Source organism: Sus scrofa, chromosome 16, assembly GCF_000003025.6.
Source record: "Sus scrofa isolate TJ Tabasco breed Duroc chromosome 16, Sscrofa11.1, whole genome shotgun sequence".
NCBI lineage: Eukaryota > Metazoa > Chordata > Mammalia > Artiodactyla > Suidae > Sus > Sus scrofa.
Genome location: NC_010458.4, coordinates 28,150,223 through 28,169,799, shown reverse-complemented (window position 1 = coordinate 28,169,799; position 19,577 = coordinate 28,150,223). Strand labels below are relative to the sequence as shown.

At 41.2% G+C, this 19,577-nt stretch overlaps 1 protein-coding gene across 9 annotated transcripts in view; it reads right to left on the bottom strand.

Moving 5' to 3' along the window:
* The window catches only part of NNT (nicotinamide nucleotide transhydrogenase), a 91,541-nt gene extending 78,933 nt beyond the window's left edge, over nucleotides 1-12,608 (bottom strand). Inside the window, exons 1-3 of one of the 9 annotated variants that reach the window (XM_021076996.1) lie at nucleotides 12,454-12,608; nucleotides 7,137-7,340; nucleotides 2,216-2,445 (exon numbers count right to left, since the gene is read on the bottom strand). In XM_021076996.1, the coding sequence (XP_020932655.1) occupies nucleotides 2,216-2,445; nucleotides 7,137-7,287 (381 nt within the window). In that variant the 5' untranslated portion in view covers nucleotides 7,288-7,340; nucleotides 12,454-12,608. Of the gene's footprint in view, nucleotides 1-641; nucleotides 2,446-7,136; nucleotides 7,341-11,102; nucleotides 11,204-11,395; nucleotides 11,416-11,593; nucleotides 12,115-12,137; nucleotides 12,169-12,198 lie in introns of those variants that run through there. The other 8 variants (XM_021076998.1, XM_021076997.1, XM_021077001.1 and 5 more) reach the window with 8 other exon arrangements.

Here is a 19,577-nt window from a genome sequence, read left to right as displayed (position 1 = left end):
CAGCTCTGATTCAACCCCTAGCCTGGGAACCTCCATATGCCGTGAGTGCGGCCCTAAAAAGACAAAAAAAAAATTAAGAGACATTAGAATAAACAAACAGGGAGTTTTTATTGGGAATTCAAAGATTCAATTCTTGCTAATTTTGGCAAGCACAAACAATTGGAGTGGTGAGAAGTTAAGAACTAAAAGCTCTATGATCATCTGCATGGATTTATGTCACCTTAAAATTCCAGAAGAATACTTATAGATGAACACAATTCAAATTAGTAACCTTGCTGAACTGGGTTTAAGCGAAAACCTACTGTATATTTTGTATGTTTAGTATCAAGTCAATGAATACACATTCCACATGCCTGGAAGTTTCAAATGTCCACTTTTTCAAGCCAAATTTTTTAAAATTCCATTTAAAGAGGTGTTTTAAAATGTGTTTCATATCCTTACTTAAACTCAATCTTCAATTAAAGTATATCATTTCATTAGCTCCCATTTTGCAGCAGTAGTGCTTTTAGGCCAGTAAGCATGGAGGGTAAACAAAAAAAAAAAAAAAAAAAAAACAGCTGTGGGATTTATGTTTTAAAAAGAAACAGAAACACAAACACTGGGTCAATACTTTCATTTAGCAACATTTCATCTCAATTTACCTATGAGACACCTTTATCTGCTACTCCCATTTCAGTTGTTGATCTGGTAGTGCATGAGATCTTAAGTTCTGGACTTTAATTAAGACTCTCTGACAAGGTCTATTTTTCCTCAGTGAGAATCTATAATATAGATTTAATGAAAATTAGAGGACAACTGTGAATTAATTCACCTGGCCCCTATCAAATAAATGCTCAGCTGAGACTGTTGGCATCTGAGGGAGTTAAGCCAAAAGAGCGTTTCCTTGCAGGTGCTTTGTGGATCACTAGTTCCTTAGGCTATTAAGAGGCTTGACTCAAAAAAAGAGGCCCAAGGTTAAGCAGTTTATTAGTTCAAGTATAAAGTTATATCAGGTTCTGTATTACAGGATCCCTCAGTGCCCTTTACATGCTCATACACATTGTGCATCTCTAAAAGGAACTTAGAGCATTTCTAACACCTATGTGCACCCTACCAATCCTTTTTTGTGGGACAACTCAAAAGGTTTTGATCCCTAGAACATACATTAGAATGGATTATACTTATTTCTATTTTCCCTAAGCTCTTTTATTATATCAGATTATATCACCAAGTATCCTTATATCTAAATAGTTTAAAACCCAAGCTAAATTATTACTTAGCTCCAAGGCATAAATTTTATTATTAATTTTCTATTTTAAGAAAAGTTTTGTGCCTCCTGGAAAAAACCACCATTTATGACCCTATGAAGTTATTCAGTGGACTGTATGTTAAAAAAAAAAAAGTGATTGATTTCCCCTTAGAAATTAATGCCAAAAAAAAGCTGGTCTATCTTGAAAAACTGAGAAGCATATTTTAACCCGATAATCATGCTAATTTAATCCATTCTTCCCTACTTGCCTTGGTTATAGAAGGCTTAAGATTTAAGCTAATGTTCCAACTACAATGTAATAAAATTCATTGGGTAATTAAAAACAAAAGATTTAACCTAATGTTTGGCTCTAGTAATTATCAATGTTTCCCTCTTGATACAGTCTCCCTCCCCTTCTCTATAGGATTTTTTACTCCATATTTTATTTGTAAAATTCTTTAACATACAGATCTCTATTATACATTATTTTAAGACCTTTTATTAAAGTAGGTAAGGCTACTTGCCACTAGACCCAACATTGCTTTTGTCAGAATAGTTCCGCCCTCTCTAGAGACCGCACTTAATATCAGCGACATCACTGTTTCTTCAAGGTATCAGAAGAAGGTACATTCAATCACAGGAAGAGCTCCATACCTTCCTTCCATTCCAGTAGCAATTAAATACTCCCTTGGGGTTATTTTGGACACATACGAATGATAGAGTGCAAATCTGCCCTAGCCAGTAAGAAGTAAATTTCCACATAGCAATGTAAAAAGGATAATCACTTCTCTTCTCATGGTTAAATAAATATAGGTCACCTTGCTTGATAAAAGTACTACTGGAACATGAATATTCACAACACGCAACCATTTAAGAAAAAGTCATTGTTTGAAAATATGAAAAGCGATGACGAGAAAAACTAATCTTTCTACAAGAAGATTCAAAAGGTCAGCATGCCATAAATGGGAGGAGGAAAGGAATAATTACTTTGACCACCAAATCAGAAGCCAGCACTTCCTTCACCCCTTGGATCTGGGCACCTGCTGCTCTGTAGTGATCATCCGAGAACTTGGAAGCTTCACCAGCACCCGATTCCACAACAACATTAAAACCCTGCTTGACCAAGGCCTGAACGCCAGCAGGAGACAGCGCCACTCGTTTCTCATTTTGGAAAATCTCTTTGGGGACCCCAACAGTCAGTTGCTTATATGGAATTCCTACAACAAAGACAACAAAAAAAAGATTGGGGGTAAGAAAACACCACCAAAAGTCAGTGATTTAACAACACAGTTCAGAAAATGGATATGCGTTGCTGTGGCTGTGGTGTAGGCCAGTGGCCACAGCTCCAATTCGACCCCTAGCCTGGGAACCTCCATATGCTGCGGGAGTGGCCCAAGAAATGGCAAAAGAAGACAAAAAAAAAAAAAAAAGAAGAAAGAAAGAAAATGGAAATGGGCAGTCTGTTCAAAATACACTACATATGCAAGTTGTTCAAAATGATGTTCCTGATTCATATTATCCTTTTTTTTTTTTGATAGATGATGGGAAAGTTTTATATCCACTCTCCTGACAACCCTAAACACATTATTTAACCAAATGGCTCTCCTCAAGGCATATTATTTTATTCTTAGGGAAAAAAATGGGTTGAGAGACCACCCAAGACTCAAATTCCACTCTTCAAACTAACCCTCTAGGGTTTATGGTCTCCTTGTCCTTGCCCTTTAAGGAAGACAGAAGTAATTAACTATTTCGAAAACAACCCTACACTAGACACTTTGATAACCTGCCACACTCAGAGTCCTTTCTCAATGCGGCCACAGGCAATTCCTCATAGATTTCCAAGTACTGTATCCTAAGACTCCCGTTCACTGATTAGACCAGGAGTCAGCACCTGAGTCAAAGATAACAGCCTACAGGCCAGACATAAGGAATACCAGCATCTCTTGAGATGAACTTAGACAAGAACTCTGCCTGAGGACACACTGTTGGCCAATGACTACCCCACCCAATCAGGTTTCCTCTTGCAGAATTTGAACAGGAGACCCACCGAAAAGGACAAAGAGAGTAAAATGGTGCAGCAGCTCCTTGTAAACACAGCCATGAGGTAACCAAAGGGAGGGGAGCAGAAACAGTAACAGTGGACAGAGAGAGAGAAAAGAGGTGTCACGCTAGGAAATCCAGAATAACATCCCACTTCTCCAAGAAACACATGAAGAGTTTCCTTGGTTCCCATTGTTCTCAAGAAACCCTCAGCACAAAACATAACCTGATATGATTCTGTCCCTTGCAGCCCAAAAGAACCTGTATAATACAGAGTTGAATTATTTATATATGGTTCAGACCAGCTTTAGCTAAAGCACACTAGCTCCTTCTGTTGTTTTACTGAACATATGAGCATAAATAGATTTGTGTGTGTTTGATAATTTTATTTTATATTTTTAAAATTTTCATTTTTCCACTATAGTTGATTTACAGTGGATTTTTTTAAATAAAGAGGATTTGCTTCTAAGTTTTACTAGAGTTTAGAAAATCCACACTAGCAATCTAACTCTGAATATACATAATAAAAAAGTAAATCAAATTATTTCTACAGAGTAGAGACTTAGACTAAGCTACATGTGGACAGTCTTAGATCCCACACTATTTAAGTAATAATAATTGATAGTGAGACAAAGGGAAACACATGCTGAATCTTCCTCTCTACTTAAAAGAGGAAAATAACAATCTGATAAATATTTTGGATTAATGTGCAAAATTAAATCACATAAATTTATCTGGAGTTCACTTATCTCACAACTTCAAATTATCTAGGTCCTATACAACATAATCCAAGGGAGCTACCAAAGCAAATGAAGTCTCATCAAAAGGATTTAGGAGCCAACCTAAAGGGCTTCCACTGGCCAAAAATGAGATAATTTGAGGATCAAAAAGAATAATAAGGGAGTTCCCACTGCCGCTCGGCAGGTTAAAAACCCAACATAGTGCCTGTGAGGATGAGGGCATGATCCCTGGGTTAAGGACCCAGTGGGTTAAGGACCCAGTGTTGCCACAAGCTGCAGCATAGGTCACAGTTGTGGCTCAGATCTGTGTTGCTGTGGCTATGGCACAGGCTGGCAGCTACAACTCCAATTTGACCCCTAGCCCAGGAACTTTCATATGCCACAGGTGCAGAGGTAAAAAGAAAAAAAAAATGAATAATAATTAATTGCAATGTAATAGAATACATCTAAGGATGTTAAAATTCATGAGTTCATGATAATACTCAAAAAATATAAATATTTTCTGGGAGTTCCCACCGTGGCTCAGCAGTATCCCGACTACTATCCACGAGGATGCAGGTTCGATCCCTGGCCTCACTCAGTGGGTTAAGGATCTGGCATTGCCATGAGCTATGGTGTAGGTCACAGATGCAGCTCAGATCCCAAGTTGCTGTGGTAGGCCAGCAGCTACAGCTCTGATTCGACCCTCGCTGGGAACTTCCATATGCCACAAGTGCGGCCCTAAAAAAAAAGACAAATAAATATTTTCTAAAAGTTTCACTGGCGAACTTTGGAGGAAGTAATTTATGGTAGGCAGAATAATGATCTCCCAAAGATATTCACGTCCTAATTCTTAGAATCTGTGAATATGTTATAATACATGGCAAAAAAGAATTAAAGTAGCAGAAGGAATTAAGGTTGTTAATCAGCTGACCCTGAAACAGGGAGAATATCCTGGATTATCTGGATGGGCCCAAGATAATCACAAAGGTCCTTTAATGTAGAAGAAAAGGGGCAGGAAAGTCAGAGTGAAAAAATAATCTTAAGATGCTGTGATGCTGGCTTTGAAGACAGAGAAACTGTGAGCCAAGGAATGCAGGCAGTCTCCAGAAACTGGAAAAGGCAAGGAAACCCATTCTCCCCTAAAGCCTCTAGAAGGAATGCAGCCCAGCCAACACCTGGATGTAAGCCTAGTGAGAATCATTTCAGATTTCGGCCTCCAGAAGAAGCATAAGACAATAAATCTGTGTTATGTGAAGGCAGCAAGTTTGTGATCATCTGTAACAGCGGAAATAGAAAACTAATACATAAGAAAACCTATTAATTATTACCAAAACTAGTAAATAATGGAAAAGAATCAAACATCTATCCTACCTTTCTAGAACAATCTCAGAATAACTAGAGAAACAGTTGGCCTTCTGAATCCACAGATTCAACCAACGGCAGATCAAAAATATTTTTTTATCCTGCTGTGTAGCACTGGGAGCTATGCTACACTTGTGATGGAGAAGACAACGTGAGAAAATAGAATGTATACATGTATGTGCAACTGGGTCACCATGCTATATACTAGGAAAAAAAATTGTATTGGGGAAATAATTAAAATAAATAAATAAAATATATATTTTTTTAATTTCCAAGGAATTCCCATTGTGGCACACCAGAAACAAATCTGCCTAGTATCCATGAGGCTTCAGGTAGGATCCCTGGTCTCGCTCAGTAGGTTGGGTACTGCGTCACTGTGAGCTGTAGTGTAGGTCACAGAGGCGGCTCAGATCCTGCATTGCTGTGGCTGTGGCATTGGCTGGCAGCTGTCACTCCAATTTGACCCCTAGCCTGGGAATGTCCACATGCCACAGGTACAGCCCTAAAAAGAAAAAAAAAAAAAATCCAGAAAGTTCTAAAAAGCAAAACTTGAATTTGCCCTACACTTACATATCATTTACATTGTACCGGGTATTATGGGTAACCTAAAGATGACTTACAGTATACAGGAAGGTTACGTAGGTTATATGCAAACACTACATCGTTTTATATGAGGGACTTCAACATCCATAGGTTTTGGTATCAATGGGAGGTCCTAAAACCAACCCCCCATGGATACCAAAGGATGACTGTAATAAAGGGAAACTTTTTCTTTATAGAAAAATTCTAGCTAATAAATGAAGATAAAATGATAGAATATCACTCTTTCAAAACCCTTGACAAAAATCATGGGTTTAGTTAATGATCACCAATCAAATGGCTACTACCGCCTATGCGTGAAAATCTGATGGGAACTTCACAATTAATGGATCACACTGAGAACATCTAAACTCAATGATTTACCTTCCTGATGTAATCTAACACATAGTACAAAGAATCACCTATGATGTATGCTTGACCAAAAAAAACAAACCTGAGTCTGATCAAGCCTCTAGATCTAGCTAAACACTACAAAAAATAAAAGGGACAGGGAGTTCCCCTCATAGCTCAGTGGTAATGAACCTGACTAGTATCCATGAAGACACGAGTTCTATCCCTGGCCTCGCTCAGTGGGTTAAGGATGAGCTGTGGTGTAGGTCGCAGACGCGGCCTGGATCCAGTGTTGCTGTGGCTGTGGTGTAGGCTGGTAGCTACAGCTCCATTTGGATCCCTAGCCTGGGAACTTTCACGTGCCCTGGGTATGGATAGCCCTAAAAAGACAAAAATAAATAAGTAAGTAAATAAATAAATAAATAAATGGGACGAGGATCTGAGATGACCCCAAGGTTTCTGACCTGAGCAACTAAGATGAAGTTGCCATTTACTAGATCAAGAAACATTAATGCAGATTAATACATTTAGTTCCTGATTCTTGAGCACAGCTGAGCCATATATGGTACAATTCCCCAGTACCATCTAGGAAAGAGGAAGAATTGCTAGAAGAAATGGTAACTCTGAGCAATAGTTTTCTGGGTACAACTCAACTGATTTAGCATTTTTCTCTGTTATATTTTTTTCTCTGCAAGCATTGACAATCAGGAACTATCATACATGGAAAACATAGGAAAGCACTCATTTGGCTTTTGACTCAAAATGATCACTCACAAGCACCAGGATGTAAAACTGAGTGGCTTCTTTTATCATCAGGAGATTGACTGCTCCTATGGCTTGAAGTGAGACTTTACCTGGTTTTACAGGGGCTTTACACCACAGCGCCTGATGAGTATGAAATGTTCGTAAAAAATCCTTCTTCCCAGGTAGAACCTTACAGGACCCCCAACTGCTACGGAAAGGACACGAACAGCCAGTCACCACTGTTTTCAGAAGGTTCGCCATGTTCCTAGGAGCTCCCAACTTTCCGAATGCCCAATTTCCTTGAAGGTAAGTCACTAAAGGAAAGAAAACAAAACATTTCTGTGCTGAGAAAAATATATTTTGTCTTTTGAACATCAAAAACATTCTAAAAAAAACTAATTCAAAGAGCTTGGAATATAACAGTTAAACACAGGCATCCACCATGAATTTATTTACCAAGTCCTTTCCTTCCAGAAGGTGTTTCAAAAGTTTGTTTCCAATTCAGGTATTCAAAACTTGGAATCAGTTTTCCCACTTAAATTGCAGTTATAAACTCACTATGCAATTCCAAGCCTCAGTCACATAAGTCAGGTTGATCCTTAATGTAGCTGGAAATTTTTTTAAATGCTACAAACTCCAGTCACATCTTACATGAAAGTTATCTTCCAAGTCATCACATCCAGAAAAAAACTGCATAAAATCAAAATTACCCTTAATTTCTCTTAAATTGCCTAAAATACTATGCAATACAGTAGTACGTGTTTAGCCACCATACTGTACAGAAAAAATGGCATCCTTTTCAGTGCAGCAGGATGTTCATCCTGGGAGACCCCCCAACCAAAGACTAAGTAAACGTAAGATTCACGTTTGCCAGTGAACATCTCAAGAAAAACGTGCATGCAATATGACTACACTTTTAAAAAGAAAGAAAGGGAGTTCCCTAATCAGAACCATGAAGTTGCAGGTTTGATCCCTGGCCTTGCTCAGTGGGTTAAGGATCTAGCAATGCCGTGAGCTATGGTGTAGGTTGCAGATGCAGCTCAGATCTGGCATTGCTGTGGCTCTGGTGTAGGCCGGCAGCTACAGCTCCAATTAGACCCCTAACCTAGGAACCTCCACATGCCACAGGAGCGGCCCTAGAAAAGGCAAAAAGACAAAAAATAAAAAAATAAAAATAAATGAAAAGAAAGAAAGAGTAGTTCCCTCATGGAACAGCAGCTTAAGGATCCAGCATTGTCACTGCTGGGGCTTGGGTCACTGCTGTGGCATATATCAATCCCTTGTCCGGGAACTTCCACGTGCCCTGGAGCAGCCAGAAATGAAAGAAAAATTCCACAGTTAACTTTATCACATAAGTTGTGTCTGCAGAGTGTGCATAACTAGGAATTCTTCTGTCAATGGTTCTCACAATTGGCCACTGTTTTTGCCAGCTCTAACCGAGCTAGGTGGTCATTGACCTTTGCTGTTTCTGTGGCTTCTGTGGCTGCCTTTACAGCCCTCCATGGCAGAGCTCCAGGGGTACATGGAAGACACTCCCACCATTCCTCTGATTCCCAATCCTCTCTTGCTTTCAAAAATGGGAAGTAAAGGACCTGTTACTCTTATCAGTCAACCTCATTAACTCCACTAACTATGCCTTTAGGCATGTGGGTGCTCCCAGGGCCCAGCACCAAAGCCCAGCAGATTCCATAAACATACTTCCAGGCTCCAGAAGAAGGCTTTAACCTGTTTTTTATTGCCAAACTGCTGCCACAGCTCCTTGAAGCAACTTTATGCAAATACCAAGAAGCAGCACTGGGAACAGAAATGCTCGATCCTGACAGTGCTTATTCTTAACATGCCCTTTAATTTAACAAACATGTACTGAGGGCTGAGTCTCAGAGGCACAGCCTTTAGGAGCATCTGTAGAAGTAACCTGGAGTAGGTCAAGGGCTTGAAGATAAGAAAAGTCAACAAGTAATAACACAAAAAACAGAGTGGCACAAGTCCAAAGTTCTTCAAGGCAGCATCAAGGGAGGAGATCATGACCTCCTAAAGGACTTGGAAAAGGAAGGGAAAGGCATTTGAAAAAAAGAGCGAATAATATGAGAAAAAAAAAAAAAAAGCTAAGGAAGACGGAGCACACAAGGTGTGTTGGGGCACGCAATCAAAAATGTAATTCTTTGCATTTGAATAGGCTTAATATTCTCAGAGTATTTCCACATATGTTATTTCATCTCAGTCCTAAAGCATTCCTGAGTCACATAAATACCCTCCTTGTTTATTCATGGGTCACTTCTAGGGTTATTGCTGGCTGAGAATGGAGAGCAAAGAGTTCAAAATTCAGCTACCCATTCAAAACATTCAATGACTCTATGCCAAGAACTGGGAGAGATACAAAGATATATAAAAGATAATTCCTGTCCAACCATTACCAAGGACCGAGTCCTAGCCTGGTTAACCTCCCAATTTACCCTATTTTCTCTTCTTGGATCATTCCAGCTGAATGGGATCATCCTATCCCATTCTCACTGGTCAGGCTTACCCAGAGCTCATCAGCAAAGGAACAAAGCTAGTTATAACAGAGTCACGGTATTGTATAACCCTGCCACTCACTCTATGTTTGACCTGAATCTCTCTGCACTTCAGTCTGCTCATCTCTAAAAGGAGCACAGGAAAGCTCCTTTGGAGGGCCCCTCTGGGCTCCAGAAGTTTTGTGATTAGCTGAGATTCACAATTCTTTAAACCTGAAGTCCTGCTTCCATGCCTGAAGTCTGGAAAATTTACCCAGCCTACTTGAAACATGGTAGTTGATTTTGAACAGACCCCTAGCAACAGATGTCAATAGGGTAAAGGCCTTCAGAGACCAATTTCTCCCCCAAATTCCACTTGTTTACATTATGAGCATGCAGGACAGTGATCAGGAGGTAGTTTCTGGGCAAGAAACTATCACTAAGCCTAAATAAAATAAAAATGACCCTGAAAGGTATTCAGAGAATAACTGAACCATGTTTTATCACAGCCCAGTACTTATTTACACCAAAGATAACACAGTTGACCCTTGAACATCAAGGGTTTGAGCTGCATGGGTCCATGCGTTTATCTTCTGATAGTAAATACTGCAATAAACACAGTCCATGGTTGGATGAGGAAGAACAGCGGATAAGGAGGGCCGTTAGTCAAAGAGCCAACTGTATTCCATCTTGTCCATTTTCCCCTATCTTCACTTTAAAGCTTACTGCAGTTTTATTATCCATGTGTTTCTATGGCTTTGAAGCAATGGAAAAAAACTTTACAACTCAAAATTGAAAAAAAAATCTTTTTAATATGGCATTTTTATGCCATTTAATGCAAGTCATTTTGGTAAATATCTTCCCTAATGGACTAAAATCCTTGGGGGCAAGCACCCAAGAAAGGATAGTATAGAGGCAAGGAGGGTGAACTCTTGGTAGGAATCCCCCACTCTGCAATTTATTAGCTGTGTCACCTTGGCAAGTCAGTCACTTAACTTCTCTGTCCCTGATTTCCTCATCTTTAAAACGGGATAACAGTAACAGCATTTATATTACAGGCTTATTGTGAGAATTAAAAGGACACAGTATCTTTATTGCTATTAGCATTCACTTTGGTATTACCTCTAGCCCAGTGCCTTGCACACACAAAAAAGAGGAAATCAACAAGTATTGTTTGACTGAGTGAATGAATAACCAGGGCTAGGTAACCTGAAGCCTGGGTACCTATGAATATATTCTCCAAGAAGTTTCAGGAAATTTCCTTTGAAAATTAAATGCTATGTAGCCTTGTGGAAAAGTGATTCCCTCAGCAAAGGTAAGCAGGTTGAGCACACTTGCTGATAAGAAAGCAATCCTACATTGTCCATTCAATTAAAAAACGGCCGGGGTTTGCAAATTAAACGGGTACGATGAAGAAGAAGGTAACATTTTAAATAAAGGAAGCACGAAAGCCCCCACCATTTCGAACAGAGCCAGTCCTACAAGACTCCTTACAGATCGCTTAAGAACCTCCCTGCACCAGAGGGCGAATAAAGGGCACCTGCAACTATAATAAACAAGTCACGCTTTTAAAGTGAGACATACCGATCAAGGACACAATACCCTACAGAAGCTTAGACTGGCAAGCAGCATGACTTCGCCCAAAGCCACCGGTTCAGCTCCTCCCTCGGCAAGTAAACTGCCACCGGCTGGCATCTGCCCGGGACCGCTATTTATAACCTTCCCCGGAAGCCGATTGGCGGAGGCGGCATAATAGTCATTGCCGCCTCCAGAGTTCGAATCAGCTCTGCCCCCTCCGCTGTCCCCCACTGCCAGCCCGGGGCCCCTTCTCGACCCAAAGAAACTTGCCCTAACTACCTGCCCCAACATAAACTCACAAATTTCGCTCGCCACCTCCTGTGTCATCCACCCCAAACTTCCTCCAGGTTCAAGCACACTTCCGGGCGTCCAGCTGCCAACTCTCTGAATGCACCCTCTACCGAAAGTCCTCTATGACCTCCCCCCTTCCTCCCATCTTTCAGGCTGAAACCACCCCATGCAACTCCCGCCACCCCCCAAAGCTCCAAAATCTGCACCTGCACAGCTGACGCCTCGTTCCCTGCTCTCTGCAAAGATCCAGTTCTCGAATCCGCCACCCCACTACCTTCCACGTCGCCCCCACTTGAGACAAGAAAGGGTGCCCTCGAGGCAAGGTTCTCCTTCCCGGCCCAAGGCTCTAGGCCTGCAGGCGCCGGAGTGCACCCGGTGCCGGGGTCACTGCCGACCCCGCACCACTGCGGTCCTTGACAGGTCACCTTCCCGGTAGGGGCCGGGATCCTTGGGACTAACCCCGCGCCCCTTCCCCAGCTGCACCCCAGGCGCGCGCCTGGGTTGCCGGCGCCGCGCTGCTCACCTTGGCGAGAAGTCCCCGCGGCCGCGGGCCGCTAGCTGACGCCGTGCTGGCAGACCCGGGTTCCAGCCCGCCGGCGCGACGCCTCCAACCTTCCAACCCGGAAGAACAGCCCTAACTCTAGCTGCAGAGGCCACGTGACAGCGGCGCAGCCCCCATCCCGGCCCAGCGCCCCTTCCTCGCCAGGCCCGTCTTTGCTCCCGGCCCCCTCTGCCCGCCTGCCCGCTCACCATCTTTCCAGACGAGAGAGTGACCTCACGAAACTCCCTTTAGGGCGCAAAGGCCACTTACCCCGAGGGGCGCTTCCCGCTTCTCGGTGGCAGCCAAAAACCTCTTTGTCTTGGGCTGGACCTGAGCCCCCACTCCCCACCCCGCCTCCGCGCTTTCCCTCGCCCGTCCTTGTCAATCAAACCTGGCCCGAAGCTGCTGCCGAAGTTTCCAGGACTGCATTTGTTCACCCAGCCCTGGAGAGCCAGTTATAAAGTGTGATTTTCTTCCCAGTGGCCCACCAAAACAAATAAGATAACAGAACTCCACTTTGGGTACCTGACTTTCCTGTGGCACTTTAGGAAAAATCAGAACTTCTGATTCGAGAGAGGACCAAAAGAAAAGTGGGAGGAGGCCAGGAGGTGGTGAAAGGCGGGAATAGGGGCGTTATTTTTCCATTCCGGACGGAGAGGTGGAGTTAAATTCCTCTGAAAGGATGCAAGGCCCAAAAATTAACACAATCTGCGTGCTGGTCTTCCAACAGCCCGCCCATATAAAGCCATGGGCTTCAATTAGCATTAATATCCAGGTGCTGGAGAGCCCCCTGCTCGGGCCTAGGCTGATTTCGGCAAAATTACTGGCTCCAGAACGTGATGACTTCTGTTACTTGGTCTGCAGGTGTCTTCCGATTAAAAGTGGGAGGAATAAATTCTAGAGTATAAATTAGTTCATCTACCCAAAGCTGAGTCATCATGAAGTGTCAGAAGAAGGGTCACTGCTTTTTTCACTTTAATTGAAATATTTAAAGTGAGTTTAAAAATTATGAATCTCAGGGTATAAGACAAAACAGATATTCCACATCCTTAAAGGGAAAAACTCCAGGGAAACCCTTACTTTGAGAACGTTTCTTGTGTTTAACCAACACAAAGGTCATTTAATTCACGGACTCCTACTGCATCCAGATGAGGTAAAAAACACTGTCCAGTCCTGGAAGAGTTCACAGATAGGAAAGGAAACAGCCCCATGTTTTAAAATAATAATGGGAGTTCCCACTGTGGCGCAGGGGAAACGAATCTGACTAGGAACCATGAGGTTGTGAGTTCAAACCCTGGCCTTGCTCAGTGGGTTAAGGATCCAGGGTTGCCCTGAGCTGTGGTGTGGTGTAGGTCGCAGACGCGGCTCCTATCTGTCATTGCTGTGGCTCTGGCCTAGGCCAGCAGCGACAGCTCCGATTGGATCCCTAGCCTGGGAACCTCCATATGCCCATGGTGCAGCCCTAAAAGGACAAAAGACAGAAAAAATAATAATAATTAAAATAATAATGAACCGTGATAAGTGCAACCTTAGAGACAGGTTCAAGATACTGAAAGTACAGCGAGCCAGGAGTAATTGATAAGGAGCAATTGATTAAGTAATTGATTAAAACTAAGCTCCTTTCACAAAATATTTAAGTCAGATCATGCTATACACCTAAAACATATGCAGTGCTGTATGTCAGTTATATCTCAATAAAACTGGGGGGGTGGGGATTAAGCTTGTTTTAAAACACATGGGGAGGAAGGAGGCAAGTGTTTGCCTCTTCTCTCAAGGCTTAACAAATTGGTTCCCAGGTGGGGACAATTTGTCCCACATTGTCTGGAGACATTTTGGTTATCACAGCTTAAAATGGGAGGCATCCAATGGGTAGAGGCTACTAAACACCTTACATGACACAGGATAGCCCCTTACAACACAGGATCCCCAACATCAATAATGCTAAGTCTGAGAAACCCTAGCTTAAATAAATGCTCAATGGCTTATTTACTTTTACTTATTTGGGATTATATCACAGGAGAACAAATCCGAAGATGATATATTGATTTTTACTTTTTCTGTTAAGTAGTAAGTATACGGTAATTTTAAAAATTCATTCTGCTCATTTGTCCACATAATTTGGGTGCCATTGCTTCAGATGAAAATATTTGTCATTTAGAGAATTCTGTTTTGGGCTTTAAGCTCCTACATAATAATTACAATATATTCATAAGAATCACCAAAAAATATTGGATTAGTTCCAAATGTTTGTTTTAAGTTAGTTGTTTCTGAATCAGAGACACTGCCTTGTATAAAATTTTTGCAAAGATTTTATATCCTCTATTAGAGGGTGAGAGCTTTGTCTATTTTAATATCTTCTCTTCCTTCCCTGACTTTCTCAGCCTTCAGCTCCCATTTAGAACAGTGCTTCTCATATACATGCAAGTTTTCATTACAGATTGTTCTGATTGGATATTTTAATTTTAAATATATTTTAAAATTAAGGTGCATATCAAGATTCAAGCCCTCTGAAATTTAGGAGACTTTGTACCCACAAATGCTTCAAGATAAAATTTAAAAATATTTAGAGTCCTAATCTACCAAAGGAAAAAAGACTAAATCTTTAGAAGAGTGTAACACAACATTAGGGTCAGCTTTGAAGCCTCCAACCACAGAGGTGCCCAATACCCAAAAGTCAAAATGTAGACTGAGCCTGAAAAAAACATATGATCAAAAACTCTGAGGATGACATGTTACCAAAACCCTACATCTGGTTGAAACTAGGCCAGAGAATAGGTCAATTTAATGTATTTTCATTGTGGTTATTATGTTAAACAGTAACCAGCAGTTTGTTTTTTTCAAGCTTCTCTTTTATAAGTAATTATTAGCAAAGTAAATAACTCCAGTGAGATCATATGCTTAGACTCAGGAAATTTTTAATAATTTTAAATTTTTTTAATAATGCAAAAAAAAAATGCAGACACTTGACAGGTTTCAAAGCAACCATCACTAACCTCAATCTCAGTCCTTTTCTCTCAGGCAGGCCAATCAAGAGCCTGTTTGATTAGAGGAAGCAAATATTAACCATCTAAATGAACTTACACTAATCAACATTCATCAGAAGAAGACAGAGGAGAACTAACATTAAACAGTCAGCACAGTTAAAAAATTGTCAATTTGTTTAAGGAAAAACAGTTTGTACTTAGAAGAGTAAGCATTTAAAACACCTCTTAACGTATCTTTGTGGATATTGTTCTCTCCAGATAGTAAATGCTAGTGAATAAAAATCTATGGGCTTTTGGGTTTTTCGTTTGTTTGTGTTTTTGCTTTTTTTTGAGAGCCACACCAGTGACATATGGAGGTTCCCAGGCTGGGGGTTCAATTGGAGCTACAGCTGCCGGCCTGCACGACAGCCACAGCAACTCAGGATCCAAGAGGCGTCTTCGACCTATACCACAGCTCATGGCAATGCTGGATCCTTAACCTGCTGAGTGAGGCCAGGGATCAAACCCACATCCTCATGGATACCAGTCAGATTCCTTTCCACTGCACCACAATGGGCACTCCAGGGTTTTTTTTTTAATGAATACAAAAAATTATCCTTTTAATGATAGCTTTGGAGGCATGGAAAGATGGTGAGGGATAGAGCTGATTTAGTATCCGAGGGCTGCTGTAACAAATTACCACGACCTGGGCAGCCAGCTTGTGGACAAAGCTTCTGGTTGTTGGAGATCCTCGGTGTTTCTTGGCTGGTAGACACATCACTCCAATCTCTGCCTCCTCTTCACCTAGCCACCTTTGTGTGTCTCTGTGCCCAAATTTCCCTCTCATATAAAGACACTGGTCAGTGGATTTAAGGTCTACCATAAATCCAGGATGAATATGTCTCAAGATGCTTAACTAATTACAAGTGCAAAGACTGTATTTTCAAATAAGGGTGGGGAGTTTCTGCTATAGTGCAGAGGGGTAAGAAGCCGACATAGTGTCTGGGAGGATGCCAGTTGATCCCTGGCCTCCCTCACTGGGTTAAGGATCTGGCGTTGCTGCAAGCCATGGCCTAAGTCACAGATGAGGCTCAGATCAGGTGTTGCTGTGGCTGTGTTGTAGCCCAGCAGCTGCAGCTCCCATTTGACCCCTAGCCCGGGAACTTCCATATGCCACAGGTGCAATAAAAAGGAAAAAAAAAAAAAGAATCTAACTGCAGCAGCTCAAGTCGCTGCAGAGGAGCCGTGCATAGTTAAAGGATCTGGGATCTGGTGTTGCTGCATACTACAGCTCAGATTCAGTCCCTGGCCCAGGAACTTCCATATGCTTCGGGTGCAGCCATTTAAAAAAAAAAAGATTGTATTTTCAAATAAGGGTGGTCATGAGTTTTGGGAAAACACTATTCAAATCACTACAGGGGCAGTGTGTGTGTTTAAGGGTACTATGAAGTAAAGAAGGTTTTTTATTGTTTAGTTTTTTTTTAATTTGTTTGCTTGTCTGCTATTTTTGGCCATGCCCAGAACAGCAGTGACAACATAGGATCCTTAACCCACTGAGTCACCAGGGAACTCCTTTTTTTTTTTAAACCTGAGTAGGTATATCAGTTTTTAAGTTTAACATGAAAGACGAAGTTATTTGAGAGAACTTCAGGTGAAAGTTACTTTGCATTAATAATTAGAAGAATTTCCCTCTTATTAGTTTATTTTCTTAATAAAGACTCAACCTGCGAGGTCCCTTATGGTGCAACTGGTTAAGGATCCAGCATTGTCACTGCAGCAGCTCAGGTTCCTGCTGTGATATGGGCTCCATCCCTGGCCCAGGTACTTCCACATGCTGTGGGCACAGCCAAAAAAAATTATGTTTTTCTTTTCTTTTTTTTTTCCTTTTTAGGACCACACTTGCAGCTTATGGAAGTTCCTGGGCTAGGGGTCTAATTGGAGCTGCAGCTGCTGAACTACACCACAGCCACAGCAACACCAGATCCAAGCCCCATCTGCAACTTACATGGCAGCTTGCTGCAAAGCAGGATCTTTAATCCACTGAGCAAGGCCAGAGATCAAACCCGCATCTTCATGGATATTAGTCAGGGTCTTAACCCGCTAGGCCACAATGGGAACTCCAAAAAATTTTTTTAAAGACTCAATCTAGCGGAATTTTTCCTTTAATTTTTAAAAATATACAGCTATACATATATATTACATAGTAACCCTTATCAAACTACTTGATCATAAAACCCCACAATAGCAATTAACATGTTTACATTTAACTTGTTTAATATTGCATTTGATAAAAAACTCTAGTTCAAATACTTTTTAAGTTGTTTTGTGAACATCATCTCTTTGAAGATCTTTTTTTAATGCTAGACGTTACCCTGTAACAGAAAACCAAACACTAAATTCTGATTTTCATTGGTTTTTTGTCATACCACTCTCCTATCTGCTTCTACTTCTTTATTTATTTTTAAATTACTCAATGAATTTTATTACATTTATAGTTGTACAATAATCATCGCAACCCAATTTTATAGCATTTCCATCCCAAACCCCCAGCACATCCCCCACCTCCCAACCTGTCTCATTTGGAAACCATAAGTTTTTCAAAGTCTATGAGTCAGTATCTGTTCTGCAAAGAAGTTCATTCTGTCCTTTTTTCAGATTCCACGTGTAAGTGATAGTATAAGATGTTGGTGTCTCACTGCCTGACTATCTTCACTTAGCATGATAATTTCCAGGTCAATCCATGTTGCTGAAAATGCTGGTATTTCGTTCCTTCTTAATGGCTGAGTAGTATTCCATTGTGTATATGTACCACATCTTCTTTATCTACTCCTTTGTCGATGGACATGTACATTGTTTCCATGTTTTGGCTATTGTATATAGGGCTGCAATGAACATTGGAGTACATCTATCTTTTCAGGTCATGGTTTTCTCTGGATAGGGTTAGGGTTAGGGTTAGGGTTAGGGATTGCTGGATCAAATGGTAATTCTATTTTTAGTTTTCTAAGGAATCTCCATACTATTTTTCACAGTGGTTGCACCAATTTACACTCCACCAACAGTGCAATAGGGTTCCCTTTTCTCCACACCCTCTCCAGCAGTTACTGTTTGTAGAAGCATAAAAAGTCTACAAACAATAAATGCTTCTACTTTAACTATTCATTCTCAGTTCTTTCACCACTTAAAGGTGCAAATGTTACAAATGTTCTCTTGTCCCTCTTTCCTTTCAACCCTAATATTATCTTCCTGGCAGTTCAACATCAATTGTGCTATCACAACTCCCAAATCTTAATGTCCAGCCCAAATATCTCTCCTAACCTCCGGACTCAAGCAACAAACTGCCTGCTGGTTATGTCCACCAAAATATCCACAGATATCTTAAACTCAACATGAGAAAAATTCTCTCCTGCTCTACAAAGAATATACAAAGAACCCTCAAAACTCAACAATTATTTTTGGCTGCACCCACAGTATGTGGAATTTCCCAGACCAGGGATCAAACCAGCATCACAGTTGAGACCTGCACCACAACGGTGGCAACACCGGATCCTTAATCTGATGTGCCATGTGGGAACCTCCTACAATTTTTTTAAAAATCCAAATAGAAAATAGGCAAAGAGCATACAGAATATTTCATCCAAGCACATGAAAAGATGTTCAACATCATTAGCCATTAAGGAAATGGAAATTAAAATCACAATGAGTTCTCCTGAATTGTTACTCATCACATGGAACAGAAAAATGATATAGTCTCTGGCCACAACAAAGCTCTCAGTCTCAATGGTGGCCCACACATGGTGGAAAGCTTGTATGATGATATTGGCAGGAACTTTTGGGATGAGCATTCCGAGTTCCCATGGCGTCTCAGCAGAAACCAACCCAACTTGTATCCTTGAGAATGTGGATTCGATCCCTGGCTCTACTCAATGGGTTAAGGATCCAGCATTGCCTCGAGCTGCAGTGTAGGTCGCAGATGCTGCTCAGATCTACATTGCTGTGGCTGTGGTGTAGGCTGGCAGCTGCAGCTCCGATTTGACCCCTAGCCTGGGAACTTCCATATGCCGAACATGTGGCCCTAAAAAAAAAAAAAAAAAAGAAAATTAGGATGAGCATTCGATCTTGGTTTATCTCCCATGCCCATTAGATGCCAATTCCTCAGTCTTGTATTATTTACAATGTGGTCCTGTAATTACCCACCTCAATATCTTTTGAGGTGCTAGTTAAATATATAGATTCCTGCATCTGACCCAAAATCTGACTGCAGACTCAAAATCTTTGCAAGAGGAATAGAGTTATTTCAAGGACTCAACCATGTATGAACCTCTTTTAAAAGACTTAGGAGACATGGAATTCCCACTGTGGCTCAGTGGTTAATGAGCCAACCAGCAACCCTGAGGACCAGGGTTTGATCCCTGGCCTCACTGAGAGGGTTAAGGATCTGGTGTTGCCATGAGCTGTGGTGTTGGTCACAAATACAGCTTGGATCCCGAGTTGCTGTGGCTGTGGTGTAGGCCAGTGGCTACAGCTCTGATTTGACCCCTAGCCTGGGAATCTCCATGTGCTTCAGGTGAAGTCCTGAAAAGACAAAAGACGAAATATATATGTATATATATAGAAGACAGTAGTGATTCAAATAATTCAGAATATGGTTATATATAGTACTAAACCTGATGACTACAAATGTTGACT